Source organism: Rutilus rutilus (genome assembly GCF_951802725.1).
Source record: "Rutilus rutilus genome assembly, chromosome: 1".
NCBI classification, from domain to species: domain Eukaryota; kingdom Metazoa; phylum Chordata; class Actinopteri; order Cypriniformes; family Leuciscidae; genus Rutilus; species Rutilus rutilus.
Window position 1 is genome coordinate 20799105 of NC_140209.1, and position 17153 is coordinate 20816257.

The 17153-nt window shown below is 38.5% G+C and overlaps 1 protein-coding gene across 2 annotated transcripts in view; it reads right to left on the reverse strand.

The window, feature by feature from the left end:
• The window catches only part of polr2f (RNA polymerase II, I and III subunit F), a 59219-nt gene that overhangs the window by 41492 nt on the left and 574 nt on the right, over positions 1 to 17153 (reverse strand). The window contains exons 2-5 of one of the 2 annotated variants that reach the window (XR_014627792.1): positions 17010 to 17079; positions 12102 to 12232; positions 8780 to 8851; positions 8229 to 8447 (exon numbers count right to left, since the gene is read on the reverse strand). Coding sequence is in view for 1 of the 2 variants with exons in the window: in XM_084412599.1 (XP_084268725.1) it covers positions 8357 to 8447; positions 8780 to 8851; positions 12102 to 12232; positions 17010 to 17079 (364 nt within the window). In the remaining variant the exon portion in view is untranslated. Of the gene's footprint in view, positions 1 to 8102; positions 8448 to 8779; positions 8852 to 12101; positions 12233 to 17009; positions 17080 to 17153 lie in introns of those variants that run through there. The other variant, XM_084412599.1, reaches the window with a different exon arrangement.

The window sequence follows — 17153 nt, forward strand, 5'->3', positions numbered from 1 at the left end:
CTGCGCAGTGCGCACCAAAGGTGCGCGTCTGTCAGGACACGTGTGTGTCTTTTCGCGCTCGAATGTTGTAAAACCATTTGCTTTAATAGCATGATCAATGTAACACTAGCTAAAGGATGACAGAAAAAAATAAAATAACTTGGATAGCACGAGTTATTAATATATATATATATATATATTAATATATTCAATGCAACTATGCGCAAGTGCTCAAACTCGTTTTGATGTATTTATGCAAGTGCCTATAACGTTAACGTTACACGAGCTGAGGCCTTTCATTTTTAATTCTTCATTCGGCAACAAAGACTTTCGTCCAAATTGTATTAGGCCTATAACATTGCAAATAGTTTTTCCGAAAGAAAATCATGCTCATGCAAGAATTATGAACTTAGTTTTAAGTATCTATAACGGTAAAAAATATTACAGGCCGATAATTACGTTAATATTAAAATATAACTACAATTAAACATTATTAAAATACACCGGGTGATGGATATACTTACTGAGATGTTGGTTGATGAGAGGGGGAAAAAAACAATAATTAATGTGAAGTTAAATTGATAATTAAATTGTATTTTTGAATTAAGTAAGGTAAATGTATTGGTCACAGAGATGAAACTGTCCAGAGAGATGCTCAGATGTCCAAAAGATGTAATTTTCGCAGAGATACTTGGTAGAATTTCTGACGAAAGGGACCTGTGAAACATGACAATTGTATATATAGTCCCGCATTTAAAAAAAAAAAGTGATGAGGCATTCTCATTGGTCATTTTCAAGTGTCTTTAAAAATGACAATATTTTATTGATGAGTCGCATTAAATTGTTTTTAAAAACCTGTGTAACATATATATATTGCCCTTTCGATGTGTGCAAAAATATTGTAGATGATAAAAAAACGTTATCTCTAATAGTTTTTTTTTTTTTTGTAATGTACAAACGTCATGGCAATATCATTACATCTTTGCATTAGAATATACAGAACAGGTGCATAAAAGAAATACAAATACAACAATAAAAATTATAATCATAGTATTAAACAAAAAATATTGAAAGGTTAAAGGGGCTTGGTTGTGTTTTTGTTTTGTAAATCATATTCTTCTTTAATGCAAACACTATTTATTGCATTCTTCTTTTTCATCACTTTAAGGGCTTAAGGGCTTTGCAGTGTAACAAATGCTTCGTGGAATCTCCATATCTCAGCTCTGGAAGGCTCTAGAGCCTCCAATCTTGCACTCCTGTCTGCGCCTCAGCACCCATATCCGAATCCAGAGATCCCTTTTTAAAGACATAAACTCATTAAGAAGTTGTCTCTCATTTATAACTCTTCTCATTTATAACTCATTTATAAGTAAAGTAATATATTACAAGTAACATGCATTACATAATAAGATCACTTTTGATGTAACGAGTAAAGCAACGCATTACATTATATGAAATCAGATTACTTTTTGATGTTACGAGTCAAGTAATGCATTACAAGTCACATACTATATAATCACATTACATTCTAATAATACCAAATACATTTAATTACAGTAAAAAAAAATTCACTGCAGATTAAGTGTTTTCGAAAACAATATTCACAGTATAAGTATGAATTGTAGCTGAAATGTAGCCATTGATGCATGAGGTCCACTATAGTGGACATATGATTAATCAGATTTCTCTCCCAATCTAAAATCAAAACTTGGAAAATGTAACTGGGTCATTATACGAAAACGTGTCATTTCCCACTTTTAATGTTTGATTTTCAAAGTACTGTTTTGAAAATCTTTAAAGGGATAGTTCACCCAAAAATGAAAATTCTGTCATCATTTACTCACCCTCAAGTTGTTCCAAACCTGTATGAGTTTCTTTGTTCTGCTGAACACAAAGGAAGATATTTTGAAGGATGTTTGTAATCAACAGATCTTGGTCCCCATTGACTTCCATAGTAGAAAAAAATATACTATGGAAGTCAATGGGGACCGAGATCTGTTTGGTTACAAACATTCTTCCAAAACTATCCCTTTAAAGATTTTCAAAACAGTACTTTGAAAATCAAACATTAAAAGTGGTAAATGGTACGTTTTCGTATAATGACCCAGTTACATTTTCCAAGTTTTGATTTTAGATTGGGAGAGAAATCTGATTAATCATCCCTTTAAGCACCTTTTTGGATGAAGTAGATCCTTACCTCCTTACCTCTCAGGAAAATGTGCCGTGCCATCTTATGTATTTTATTTTTTTCATATAACCAATGTAAATGTGTGTGTTTGGTCAACCCTGTTACTGACATATTAATTACTTTTTGAAAAGGTTTTAAATAAATAAATAAATTTTTCCATTTTAAATAAATGCAAAGGCATTTGCAAATGAGAAATGTTCCAGAGATATCGCTGCCACCAAAGTCAGTCTACTTTCGCATCCCCAATAGCGGCTGAAATTTTTCACCTTTGCTCTAGAGCCCTGTGCTTTTGGTACAGTATGTCACTCGGGGCGGGCCCTGGGGTCACCGTGCCGAATTTGGGGCCCCTGGGACCTTTCTATAAAACTCCAACTCACCAATTAATGTTAGTGGCTGAAAATGTTAGTTTTAGGGTTAGGGTTAGGGAATATTTTTGCCTTCGCTCTACAGACCGGCGCTTTCGGTATGTCGATCAGGGCAGGCCCAGGGGTCATCGTGCCAAATTTGGGGCCCCTGGGACTTTTCTATAAAACTCCCACCTACCCATTAAATGAATGCGTTTACCACCACAGTGGTTTCGCAGACACCGCTTAGAAAGGGCCGATCGACTAGGGGGCGCCATTTTCCATCTCGCCACGGCCCCCTGGAGCGGGCGGAAAAGTTTGGTGTTTAAAGGTTTCATTCTCGTTAATTAAACCACCCCTACTGTACTAAGCACACTCGACTGAACACATCACACTCATTTTCAAGTCATTTTAGTGCTTGATTTGCATAAAAATGCAGTGTCCGTGAAACCATTATTTTGCATCCTCTGATTGGATCTGGGACATTTATGTGTTTTTGCTCTCCCGTCATGTGTGATATCAATTCTCATTAATTAAACCACCCCGACTGTACTAAGCACACTGTCCACTGTCCGCGAAACCACTATTTTACATAGTGTAACAAATGCTTTGTGGAATCTCCATATCTCTCCATATCTCAGCTCTGGAAGGCTCTAGAGCCTCCAATCTTGCACTCCTGTCTGCGCCTCACCACCCTCTATCCGAATCCAGAGTTTCAAGAAGATCAGATAAACTTTATTTTTTGACCCAAAAAAAATGACAGGGGTAGGGTAGGGCCTTTTAGTTTTTTTGGTTCGAAAAATAAAGTTTCTCGGATCTTCTTGAAACCTTGGATTCTGATAGAGGGCGATGAGGCGTAGAGAGGAGTGCAAGTCCTGGCTCTCTACACCTCTCCTGAGCTGAGATATGGAGATCCCTTTTTAAATATGTACAAATAACTTTTTAACGTATGCTTTTCTGGTAACAGGGCTGACACAATGAGCGTGTCCCTGTCTTTCAGATATTACATAAACTCAAAGAAAAGAAGAGAACACTTGTCTTCTACCATCAACTTCATGAAAGGCAGATGATACAAGCAGAAGTAGAAAAATCATACTGAGGGACATGCCATTTTCAACATTTCTGCAAGATGCTTTGCACAAAAAATGTGATTAAAATCCTTTAAAAACAAAAGAAACAGAAATTAATTTATTCTTATATTATTAGACATATTACGGAAACTAAATTATAAAATATTTTATTTGTTTTATGGTTTATTAAGATTTACAGAGCTTTTTTTCCCTAAGGGACACAAAATGGCACGTTTACGTATAATGACCCAACTGTGATAGGACTCATTAGATATTGCTTGATGCTGCAATATTTTTTTTACCTACAAGAGTCTCCTAGGATAGAAGGAATGGGTGGATATTCCGGAGCAACTTGGCATTTCTGACTGACCATTTGCCATCTTGGTTTGGAGGGGGGAAAAATCGAAACACAACGGCTTGCCACTTGGTTTAAATATATAGGATGATGCACCAGGATGGGTCCACTGAAGAGGATGATGTGCAACTATGCCATTAAAACAAAATTTTATTTTTTTTAATAGCTGTCCACTGTAATGACCACTATGCATGAAAGGGTTAATCCATATAAAACAGCGCTTAATCTTGCAAAGTACGTTTTGGTGTTACTGCTATCATCGCTATGTTGTGAGAAGGTATTCCTTTGCAGAGATCCCAACCCTAACTAAGCATTTAACAAACAGAAAAAAGTGACATCTCATTACCAGATGTTCTCCAGTCCTAAAAGTAAAACAAAAACACAAACAATCTATATTTAAAAGATCTTTTAGAAAGTCATGGTCTCTTTTGAGCCTTTGTCAGTGATGCTTGATTTCTTTCAAGACAACATACTCTGAAATACTTCCCATACATGAAAAGAAAAATACATGCCGTGTTGGTGATATCATATTATATATATATTAAAATATTCTTACATAGGCTATATAAAATAAAATGCCACAACCCTGTCTCTTTTTGTTAAATTTCAGTTTTATTGATCAATAATAGCAATAATGAAAGTATAAGTAGCCATACAAGTCAAGAAATAAAGTAATTAAACGATTCAGTCAAACATAAGTCAGCAGGCACAACGTTAAAGATAAATAGCCTAAACAATTTAACGTTATATAAAGTTATAAAACTAAACTTTGCCCCCCGCCAAAACGAAAATGATAGATTAATGAGATCAAAGATCGTCCGTTAGACATAGCCTACACAAGACGAATTATATCTCATGTTTAACCACTCCACTAGACTCAGCGGCAGACGTCAGCAGCTCTAGCCGAGATAAGACTCTGCCAGGCGGGATACGTGAGCGCTGAGCGCCCGGTGATCCCTTGGATCTCACATCTCCGAAAACGTCAGATCAAAATTTGAAATAGGCGCTATCTGTATAAACAAACAACATATTTGAGATTAAAATAACTACATTCTCGACTGAAAAACTCTTAAAACTACATTTCGTGACACAATAAGAGTAGTATTTTTAAATTTCGCGGTCTATCTCCTGCTATTGACGCAACTTGAGATTTTAAATATTAGCTATAGAATATACACAATTTACATATACAATATAAAATTTAATTCAATCTTACCTTGCATATAGCAGCGGGATTTAGCATTCTACATAAAGCTACCACATAATAACACTTAAGGCTTGTTCGACTTCATGCAGCTCTGCGCAGACCGATCGGCGGCTGACTTAAAGCAGTGCATGCCGGTTAGAAATTTTGTCCGACTTGATACAGCGCCGACGCCACGTGACTGTGACATATGCCATCAAAGTACCGCGAGAGCGATTCGAGAGTAGCCGGAGAACTCAGCCAGCGCAGCTTCTCAAGAGCGGCTGCACTGGGCTGCAGGAGGGCTGATGACGACACAGCTGTTCCACGATTGGCCGGATTCACCGCATGACAACGATCACGTGTGTTTCGTGTTTATTTCGAACACCTTTAGTTCCTCTAAAGCTCTCAAATCAGTTTATTATAACAGTGAACACTCTTTTCATGTCGTTGCAATGTTATATTGTGTCATGTTTATCCAATTAAAACTGATTAAAAAACGTAGACTCCACTTCATTGATAGTATCTTATGTTGAACTTTATTCTTGTTCAAACAGACTCCGTATGAAGCAATACATAAAGTATTGAATGAAAATGTCTCTGAAACATCTGTGTATTATTTGGCAAATATTGCATTGATTTATTTCACTTAAGCTGTGGTAAAGTATGCGAACACCACGTGAGTGGTCACTACGGGAACCAGAAAGTGCCCGACTTCACGTCTCCGTTTGCAGCTCCTCCCCGCCTGCACGCGGCTACTCTCGCCGATCGGTTGCATCCAGCCGCAGCCGATGTCGAACACACCTTTAAACAGCTCACGTTAGCTACAAGTTATCGCGAGAACAGATTTAGATCAGGCATACTACTGGCATACTAACTGGGTCCTCAGGGTTACAGAATACCAGAGAATGTCTAATATGGCAATACTATACGGGTACAGAATCATAGATATCATATATAAACGCTAGAAGTCTTATGGCACATTCACTTCCGGCATCGCCGTTCGGCCATCTTGTGTCAGTGCTCTGTGCATTAAGGTGAATGATCAGCACGCACACAAATCCTCTTATCTCGCTGAAATATTGACGGATTTACAAACGGTTTGGTTTCTTACAAACGTTATTAACGTGGCTATAATTCCGAATGCTTAAACATGTATGTTATAATTTTTCATATGTATGCAGTTTATGTATGTAGTGTCATAACTACATCTCTGACGTTCATAACAAACCAAACCGTTTGAAAATCGGTAGAAAATTGAGCAAGTTATGGTTATTTAAACGTATATGCACCATTAAACGAGTGAGCGAGTCCACTGTCGCAAGATGGCCGCCGTGTGCAGACATCGATCTCCATTGGCCAGCAGCGCGCACGAGACATCTAGCCTTTATATATGATATCTATGTACAGAATACTATACCACACCGGCCGCGTGCCACCATCTTGTAGCAGAACTTCACCTGCAGTTAGCATCCCATTGACTCCCATTCATTTTGGCGTCACTTTGACAGCGAATAACTTTACATCTGAGGCGTTTGAAGACTCCATTTGTCCATTATTTATTTCTAAAGAAACACGACAATGTATAAAATGCTCCATTACCTTGTAGCTTATGTTATGGCCCCGTAGAAGCAGTTTTTGTAAAAGTAGGCTAACGATTGCGTCATAACCACGCGACTCTCTGTCGCACAGTAGAGAGATTACCGTATGGACGGGAGGAGAAGCTCGCGGGCAATCGGGGGGACGTGGAGGCAAAATGACAAAATAATTAATCAGAATACCTAGCAAAAGTTGCTCCTGCTCCTAGCTCATGGACAGCTCCTACTCACACTCTCCGTCTCTGCAAGATTCGGAAGGGAATGATTCAGATTTCTCTTGGCACAGCTACTAGAAGACAGACGGGTTGCTCACGTGGTCCGTGTAACGCTTTGCTCGGTTTGAGTCTGAGCGTCAGGAAAGGAAGTGCTAAGAAATCGCTAAAAATGGGCTTCACTTGTCTCAATTGAGATCCAATGAGATGGCTCTGTCCACTTCTTATACTGTCTATGGTCGAAACTAAACTAATTTCGATGAGGATAAAATGAACAACTTAACCGCCAATGCGGCCCCTTGTGGAGGCTTTAAAACACATCGACAGATCCTATAGCGTATGCCTACTAAAAAAGAGCTCAATGTTCGCTAAAATATGTTTTTGTACTTTTCAGTGCAGTGGAAAAGACATGTAAACTGATTAAGTGGAATATAACCATTTCTTTCCAATCCCTGTAATTTATTATAGTGATTGTAATCAATCACATTTTGTGGCTGTCTTGATAAAATAAACATTTATATACGCCAGTTGTTATGGTCAGGTAGGCTACCATCTAAGCAAAATACACAGATGGTTCATGTATAGATTTTAAAATAATCTCAGCATAAAAATAGCTAATCAATGACTAATGCTACAACTGCACTTTCATCAAAACGTAAGTTTGAATTATTGTGCTTCAGACACCACATCAGAGAGTCAATGAATTAAAAGAAAAAGAGTTAGTAACATGACACAAACCTATTTAAGATTTAATATGCGTCTCATCTGTATATTACTCATAGAGGAACTCATGTTTGCATCAGCATCTTCTGCTTCACTCCATTTTTACCCAAAACCATAATACAAACGAGCCTGATTTCTGATTAAGATTTCTTCCTAGTGTGAATTTTCATGTCAAAATTCACTGTAAAATTGGTGAGTTTACTTAGAATTCCTCTGAAAACAGATCGCCGTTTTTAGCAAGTAAATTACCTAGTCATTTTTCAGTGACTTCCTTAAGTATGCGTATACAGTGCACAATATGAGAACTTTCTATACTCATGTATCACAGTCATCAGTGTGCTGAACTTGATTCTCACATTGTGTTTCAATGTTGTCTGTGTGTCCATCAGGAGCAGAAAGATCTACTGACATTACAGTATTTTCACAACAACAAAGATAAAAACAAAGGGCGTCATTTACTACAAAAAGGTTTAATCTTGCATGAATAAAACACAAATACACATTAAATAAGGACATTCAGAGTAAAGTGTGTGTGTGTGTGTGTGTGTGCTGCCCTCATGTGGACAAACACCAGACCTGCAGGATGAAACCAAACCTCCACTATAAACCAGAGCAGAACACACACACACACAAGGAGACCTGCGCTGTAAACACTGATGTGACAAACACAGATCTGCTGTCTGATCTGAGTGTGTGTGTGTAGGTCAGTCAGTGATGATGAGCTCGTCGCAGCCCCAGTCCTCATAACTGCCGTCAGGAAGATACCGGCGGATGATGATGGGGATCTTCCTGCTCCTGAGGGACAGTAAAAACACACACATCAATAAGCTTTATCAGTGTGTTTTTGTCCATACAATGAAAGTCAATGGGGTCCAATGTTCTCAATATGACTAAACAAACACACACACATACACACACACGTCATCAACACAACAGATGAGAAACACACACATACGAGACAGTTCTGTGTGTATATTATATAAGACAGGTGTTCTCAACCATGAGCTCTCAATATGACTTTCACATTTACATGTATTCATTTATCAGACGCTTTTCTACAACGAGCGCTTCATCCGGACAGATCCTGGAGTCAACAACAGTCGTGTGTGTGTTTGTGTGTGTCGTACTTGAGCTCCTTCATGGCGATCTGCAGCGGATCCGTCTCTCCTTCCAACTCCACCATCACCGGCGCACACATCCTGTCACACAGGAAGTGATGTCACTAAGCACATGCTGTCACACAGGAAGTGATGTCACTGAGCACCACTGCAGCGCTAGCACAGCAATAGTGATGGGCAATCCGGCTCTTTTTCATGAGTTTGACTCAGCTCACTAAAAAGAGCAGGCTCTTTTTGACTCACAAACGGCTCTTTAAAAAATATATGTTTTAACTCGCTGAAAGTCCACCACACAACTGTGCAACGTGAATATTCACATTTTTAATTGTCCATAACAACCCAAAAACTTATCTGCTTGCCTTGCACATCTAATTAATGGGCAAAGTTATGACTGACTATTCTTCTTACCTTCTTTTTTTTATTTTATGGATGTTATTGAGCTTGTAGAAGTTTAGCTCTTGTGTTCTTCTGAACATCTTGCGCTGCAATTGCCCGATGTCATATCAGACCATAATCTGTCTCTCTTTTAAATGCCTATTCCACGAGTGGTAGGCTACGACTGGCTGTTTTAAAATATAATTAATATCGAAACAAAATAGTATAAGTCAATTATTTTAAATACAATTAAAATCATTCGTTATTTCATTATTAGCCTACATAATGATTTAATTTCTATATACTATATTTTTAAAAATAGAGTCTGCTCTTCAGATATGCGAGCCAGCTCCCGACGTTCACCTACAAGAGCCGGCTCTTAGATCCGGCTCATTCGCGAACGACCAATCACTACACAGCAAACCCAGACGTGCCAAGCTTGAGCACCATCAGTGTGAGACGGGACACACACAGACACACACCTCTCCTCATAATTCTACTTTTCTTCTAAAGTTTTAAATTTGACCCAACTCAAAGATTTCACTGCACTGACAACATTATGAGATACAGTGAAAGTCACTTTTCACATTATGTTTCATGATTAATATTGCATTGCATAATGTGAGCCGGTCAACTAGTCAATTTAAGAAACCCCTAGAAAACAGTAAAAACAAAAAAACAACAGGAACATTGTGTGCACATGTGATTCATTTTAAAATAGGCTACTTGACTTATTATTCCAATATCCAAATATGGTCCTAAATCCCACAGAAAGAAGGGTTTATATGCGTGACATTATAAACAGGACACTCATTAGCTGAATAAACGTTAGCCAATACAAACATATTTATAGAAAACAGTTCACAATGAATAAACAGGACCAATAATAGCAAAACGAATCCATTATATTCCAAAAAAGAAATCAAGTATAAGTTAGCCGAATCCGACATACAACACGCGGTTGTTTTAACTAACGGTAAAGCGTCCATCATTTAATGAGTAAAAAAAAAAAATTGGATGAATAATACAAAATGCTTTTTGACATAAAAAAACAAGCAAGAACAAAATGTAAAGCTAGCACATACATATCATAGCGGGCAAAGTGCCTCAACTGAAAAAGCCGCTGCGCTGCCAAAACGCTCTCAGGCGTTCACAGCTAGCTAGTTTTCAGTCGGCTAAAAACGCTTTGGTGGAACCGCGGCCTTAAAGAGACATGCACTGAAACGGGTCGCTGTGATCAGAGCTGTTTTTGAGGAGGTAAAGGCTGTTGTTTTTCACAGCCATTGAGGAATTTACACCAAAGTATGTTACAAACTTTACATGAAGACATTACTTGAGCATTTTATAATCTGCATGTCTGAATGATGTCTTCTCCTCTGAGTGACTATGATTGACAGAGCGTATTTTAAGTTAATCCACACAATCACTCCCGTGTGATCGTCGAATCTAGAGGATTAAGTAAACTCAACACAATATTCACCTTTCCACATCCACCCCAGGCCCGTTTACCTTCAGGAGCAGGGTCCGAAATTAACTTTTTGGCTCACCTGCCACGGGGACTGGTAGATGAAAAAATCCACCAGCCAAGCATATTTTTTACCGGCCAAAATAATAAACAGCCCTTTTTTTTGTCACATATACATTCATTTCAGTACTTTTAATTGAGATAATAAGGTAGGCATATTATTTTGAATACAAACATAAAAAATTGTCCAGAGCAAAATTTGAAATGTATAATAAAAAAAAAAAAAAAATATATATATATATATATATATATATATATATATATATATATATATATATATATATATATATATATATCAAAATGAGAGAAATATATGAAATATTACTATCATTGGGGTGAAATCATTATTTTATTTTTTTTGTCAGTTTTGTTTCCTGACTCGTGCAAGGGAAGGCAGAACGTACTCGGCTAAGTTACTTACGTAACCTCGGTTCCCTGAGAGATAAGGGAACGAGTATTGCGTTGCAAACGCTATGAGAAAACTAATTTTATCGAGAAAAGACCGGCCATGTATGGTGTGTAAAGCATAAGCAGCCTGGCCAGCGGCGGAGTATGCACGATCCGCGAGTGCTGAAGACGCTCTGCACGACTTTGATGAGCAGGACACAAATGGGCGGCGACAGCTTCTTCCAGTGGCGGGAGCTTCACATATCCTTTTTCCTCAGCGCCGTCAACAGATACGTACACACCGCCGCCGACTTGAGCTGCAAAGAAGCTCTGGCCGCCCTGTCAAGGACGCTTGTCAAAAAGTACGGGACGCTTGTCCACTCTGAATAGTGAGTGCGCGCGCGTCCGGGGCTCACTCACTCGCTTTCGCTCTCTCTCTCTCTCTCTGCTCGTTCTCGTAGGAGGCAGAAGAGCGTGTGCGCGCTGACAATTTTATTATTTTGGTATGAACATTCACCCGCCACTGTGGCGGATAGCCTTTTGAGATATACTCGCCAAACGGAAAATCTACCCGCATTTGGCGCTTGGCGGGTGTTAATTTCGGACCCTGTTCAGGAGTCAGAAGTACTGTTACATGGCCAACTACTGTTGCTTTTATTGTGCTATATAAATAAATGTTGATTGATTGAGTGATACTGTAACGTTACTGTCCTCGCTGAAAGAGATCAGTCAGACGGCAGGAGTGGAAGAGTTTTTGCGGTCGATTTTCAGTCTCAGTCATAGATAATAGATAATGATCATCTGTCAATCATCCCCGCTTGCTATTTGGGGAATGAACCCAGCACTGTGATTGGTCGAACTCTGTTGCTTGATTTGAGGACTGCGCGTGCACAGGTTTTTACGTACTTTAGAGTGACAAATCGCACCAGCGTACTTTGAGGTCAAAATGCATACAGGTTGGCAGGTCTGCAAACCTCAGCTCTATAATCCAGCTGTAAACTGAGGTATGTTTGTGCAGGAGGTCAGGGGTCAGAGGTCACTCACGCGATCTGCAGTGCTCGTGTCCCCAGGACTCGTGCGCGCTCGTATTTGGTCATGTAAGGTGTGGTTATTCTCTTCTGATTGGCCTGCTGACCTTCACCCGCCGGCAGGATCTGGACGTTCTCCTGGTCCTCCTACACACACACACCGTCAACACATCGGATGAGAAACACACACAAGACTGTCAGAAGAGACTGAAACTGATCAACTGAGACTGCAATTATGAGCCAAAAAACTAGAGAAACAACACTATTCTCACTACAAATACTCACATGTGATTATGCACTGAAGAGTGAGAATCAAACAAAGTCTGAACAATAAATAGTAGCCTGTTGTATTTAACATTAAATATTGTACTTCATTGCCAAAGTCACAATAAAACAATCTTAATAGTCCTAAAATATGCACTTATCAATCTTACTGGGACTGAGATTATGAGCTAAAAAAGCAAAATAAACTAATATTTAGCTATAGGGCTGGGCGATATATCGCATCACATTGTTATGCGCATCTCGTCAGTAAAGCTGGTTCCTTGATTAGTAGTAAATCACCATCACCTGCTTTCAGATGGAGCGGCATTGACTACACAGCAAAAACTCCAGTGTTAAGTTAACACTCAAGAGTGTTGAAGTTAATGAGATTATTAAGTGATTAGTTTAGTGATGATTGAGCATTATTGAAGACACCTGATGTTAACAAGCAGAATCACTGTAGGAGAAAATCACAAATTGTAAGCCATCGTTATGGTGATCAGTGTTTGCTTTAGTTGGGCTCTTGACCATTATATATTCAGTTTAAATTTTGTTTGTCTGCTGTTATTGATTTATAACAGTCAAATGAACAAAGAAAGTGTGATCTGATAGTGTTGGTTATGTTTTGACATAATCATGCTGTGATTTGATAAATGAAGCTTATTGAGATAATTGAGCTCTGTGATTCTACAGCATATGATTATCAGTATTTTTCTTATAATCCAAAATATTTAATAAACATTGTTCTGATCAAAACACAATCAGATAAATTAATTTAAAACACAGACATCAGTAATCAGCCTGTGAATCTCAACAATGGTGACAATAATAAAGCATGTTGCGGTGGCTGCCACCAATCACAACTCATTAATGGCTCCCATCATGCATTGCGGTATGAATAAATTATGATCTGAATTGTCTATGTAATTTACTTTTCATAATTGAATATTCTGCTCGTCACCATTGTTGAGACGCATAGACTGAATCTTTATGTCTGTGTGTGCCTAAAAGAAGGATTTTTTTAAAACAACTTTTAAGAAATCCTTTATATCAGGGATGGGCAACTTCGGTCCTGCAGAGTTTAGCTCCAACCCTGAAAAAAAAAAAATAATCACCTGCCTGTAATTTTCTAGTAATCCTGAGGACCTCAATTAGCTTGTTCAGGTGTGGTTGATTAGGGTTGGAGCTAAACTCTGTAGGACATTGGCCCTCCAGGACCGAAGTTGCCCATCCCTGCTTTATATTATATCTAAAATTCTGGATATTTATGCAGAATCACAGTTATTCTGTAACCAACAAAATAAATCAAAAACATAAAGTTCAAATGATGATTGTCATAAAATAACCAACACCATAAAATCATTTTTTTTTTCTTTGTTCATCTGGTAGTTATAACTCAGATACAGCAGACAAACAAAATGTTAAGGGAATGTATAAGGGTCAAGAGCCCAACTAAAGCACAGGGGTGATAGTAGAAAAAAATCCTGAGCCTGAACTTTTTTCCCTGGGAGATAAGTGGGCCCCTAAGCCAAGATATATGCCCTGATCAACATAATTGTCAAGCGGGATCCAGGGGTGTGCTCCCCCTAGGAGAACATTTTGATAAATAGTCCCTTAAATGATAGATTCTGGTGACTTTTGTGGATATAAATGGACATCATTCAGACATGAGATGAACAAACCCAATACAAGCCTATATTACAGTAGCAGGTTTCAGTAAGTCAAATTTACGACCTTTTTAAGACATTTTAAAGGTACCGTATTATGCCCCTTTTCACAAGATGTAAAATGAGTCTCTGATGTCCCCAGAGTGTGTATGTGAAGTTTGAGCTCAAAATACCCAAAACATAATTTTTTACAGAATGTTTAAATTGTCATTTTTTGGGGCTCAGAAAAACGCGCTGTTTTAGTGTGTGCCCTTTAAATGCAAATGAGCTGCTGCTGCACGGCACAGGGGGCGGAGCTTCACGAGCTCGCGCTCAGTCTCTCAGGACAATTTCATCTCATGGAATGATGATAATATCAGAAACTCTCAGTAACGGTGTTCATTTCGAGTCGGACAACAATGCCTACAGAGTCAGAGTGCTGTAGATGAAACAGGTATGGTTTAGTAGTTTAATTACGGTTATAACGTATTTGTCATCTGCTTGTATGTATCCACTATTATAATAGCCTACAAGTCTGCTGTTTCGGACCAGGTCCGAATGATGATCAAACATGTACTGATGAGTTTAATAAAGTTTTTTGTACATCACACAAAAGATGAAGCGTCAGTTTTACTTCAGAACATCACCGTAAGAGCTGAGTAAACACAGTAAGTTATAAGTGTGCAAGTACATAAACGAATTTCGGTAGAGTTGAGGGAGCAATTGTCTTTAAAAACAAAATAATTCCACCTCGTCTTCAGCGGCTGCCTCAGATTTCGGGAGTAAATAGAGAGAGCTATGTGGATTAATACATCCAGCCACACAACACCTACAACGAGGAGACATTCTCATCTATGGCTGTGAACTCGATCAGGGCGGGTCAAAACAAAGGTGATTTGACTCGGGATGAAAATAACAGCGTCTCGACGACATGGCGACAAACGTGTATTCCTTTTTTGTGTATTCCTGTGGGCGGAGGTTAGTCAAGATACGGTTTTAGTGACGTCATTAAAGAAGTAGAGGGATGTAGTCCAAATCAACCGTTCACTGTAGGCGACTTCTGTTAAATAAAATACGACTTCTGTTAAATAAAATACCTTTAATAGAATTTTTTTCTATTAAAAATAAATATAGCATTTTTTTTTAATAGAAAATTGTACTTTGCATATTATTCACCTTATTCTGCGCCGTTCTATTTCCCATGATTCATAGCGGTTTTAACTGACTAAATGGTTTCCACTTCCGGTTGAAGTGTTAGTTTGCATAGAATGTTAGTACTAGCGTAAAGGCTACGGTGATCGTTTGTAGTTATCAAAAATAGTAGATAGGGCCGTAGTACTTGAGTCCGGTCTTGGACTCGAGACCGTTTTTCTGTGGTCTCGGACTCGGCCACTAGTCTTGCCATATATGGCTTTTGGTCTCTACCGAGTCCAGGTGTCTTTATTATGTTCCCAGTAAGCACACGTCGCTGCGATATTAAAACAAAATATTATTGGAGGGAAAGTGAAACACTGGCCACCTAATAACTTGCGTTGCGATGGGCATTTCAGAAAAAAACGAGCGCGTCGCTTCAATTATGAGCGCGCTTACCGCGCGCCTACATTTGAATGAACTTGAGCGCGCAAAAGACGCGATATGTGAACTACCTCAAATCAGGCAATGAGTTACAGTTGCTTGATGACTAGGGTCTAACTCGTTTCGAGGCAGCACTTTTTTCCCGCTAGTTCCATATAATATTTTCCTTGCGCACAAAGTGCAGAAACATGCTCCTGGTTGCCGGAGTTTTTGATACCAGCTTCCGAAGGGCTTTTCGTCTCTACCCACCTCCTCTATCCAAGACGATTTATTCTTTATGCCTTTATCGACAAGTTTGGTGTCTTCCCCTGGCTTCATAAAGTTGCACTCCATGACTTTGGCTACGTTTCGCGCTGCCAGTGTGGGAAACACATTCGTAGTGTATGGGAAACACAAAACAAATTTGCACGTGGAGTGACTGCTGAATCAATCTGATTGGCCAAAACCCAAGACCAGCCCCTACCCTATTACCGATTGGCTGAAGTAGGCTTACTGGTGTGGTTTAGTGAAAGCGCCTCTCAGATCTTGGGATAATTGTCAGATCACGCGAACCTGTTTTTTTTTTTTTTTTTTTCGCAGACACGTCTGTACACGCCGGAAATCCGGCATGGCGCCGGAGTGCTATCAGGCCTGAAAGCAAACACCGATCACCATAATGGTAACTTACAATTTGTGATTTTCTCCTTCAGTGATTCTGCTTGTTATCATCAGGTGTCTTCAATAATGTTCAGTCATCACTAAATTAATCACTTAATTATCTCATTAACTTAAACACTCTTGAGTGTGGACTCATACACTCCCAGGAGTGTTAATTTAACACTGGAGTTTTTGCTGTGTACAAAGAGCCGTAGTTAACTGACAAGCTGAGCCATATCGCATTAATTATTGCTGGCGATACGTCCGCGATATTAATGCGATATGGCTCAGCTTGTCAGTTAACTACGGCTCTTTGTAGTAAATGCCGCTCCATCTGAAAGCAGGTGATGGCGATTTACTACTAATCAAGGAACCGGCTTTACTGACGAGATGTGCATATCAATGTGATGCGATATATCGCCCAGCCCTAATTAGCTACATAACAAAATTGACCTAACTTACATTATACTAACACAACAATAAAGATCATTTATAAATATATACTCTGCTGTATTATTATTTAATAAAACAACAACAATTATTACAGAATTGAAAGTTGAGGAGTTTAAATGTACAATAATATCTTGTAAATAATGTCACAATGCAATAAACCAAATTCTTATAATGAAAAATTAGTCTTAATATAATTTATATGCAAAATACAACGACTTTCCAATTCCTTTCGATTTTGACATGAAATATCAGCCGGAAATCTTGACATTATGAGATTACATTATAATACATTAACAGTTATTTGTCAGGAAACAATAGTGAGAATATAATCATAATAAAACATATCTCACATCCTCCACATTCTCCAGATCATCCAGAGGCTCTTCATCTTCAACATCATCAAAATCTCCGTCATCAAAACTGATCAACAACAACAAACAAACACAAACTGAAGTCAATAAACAAACCGACAACAGATCTCACGATGTAAACTA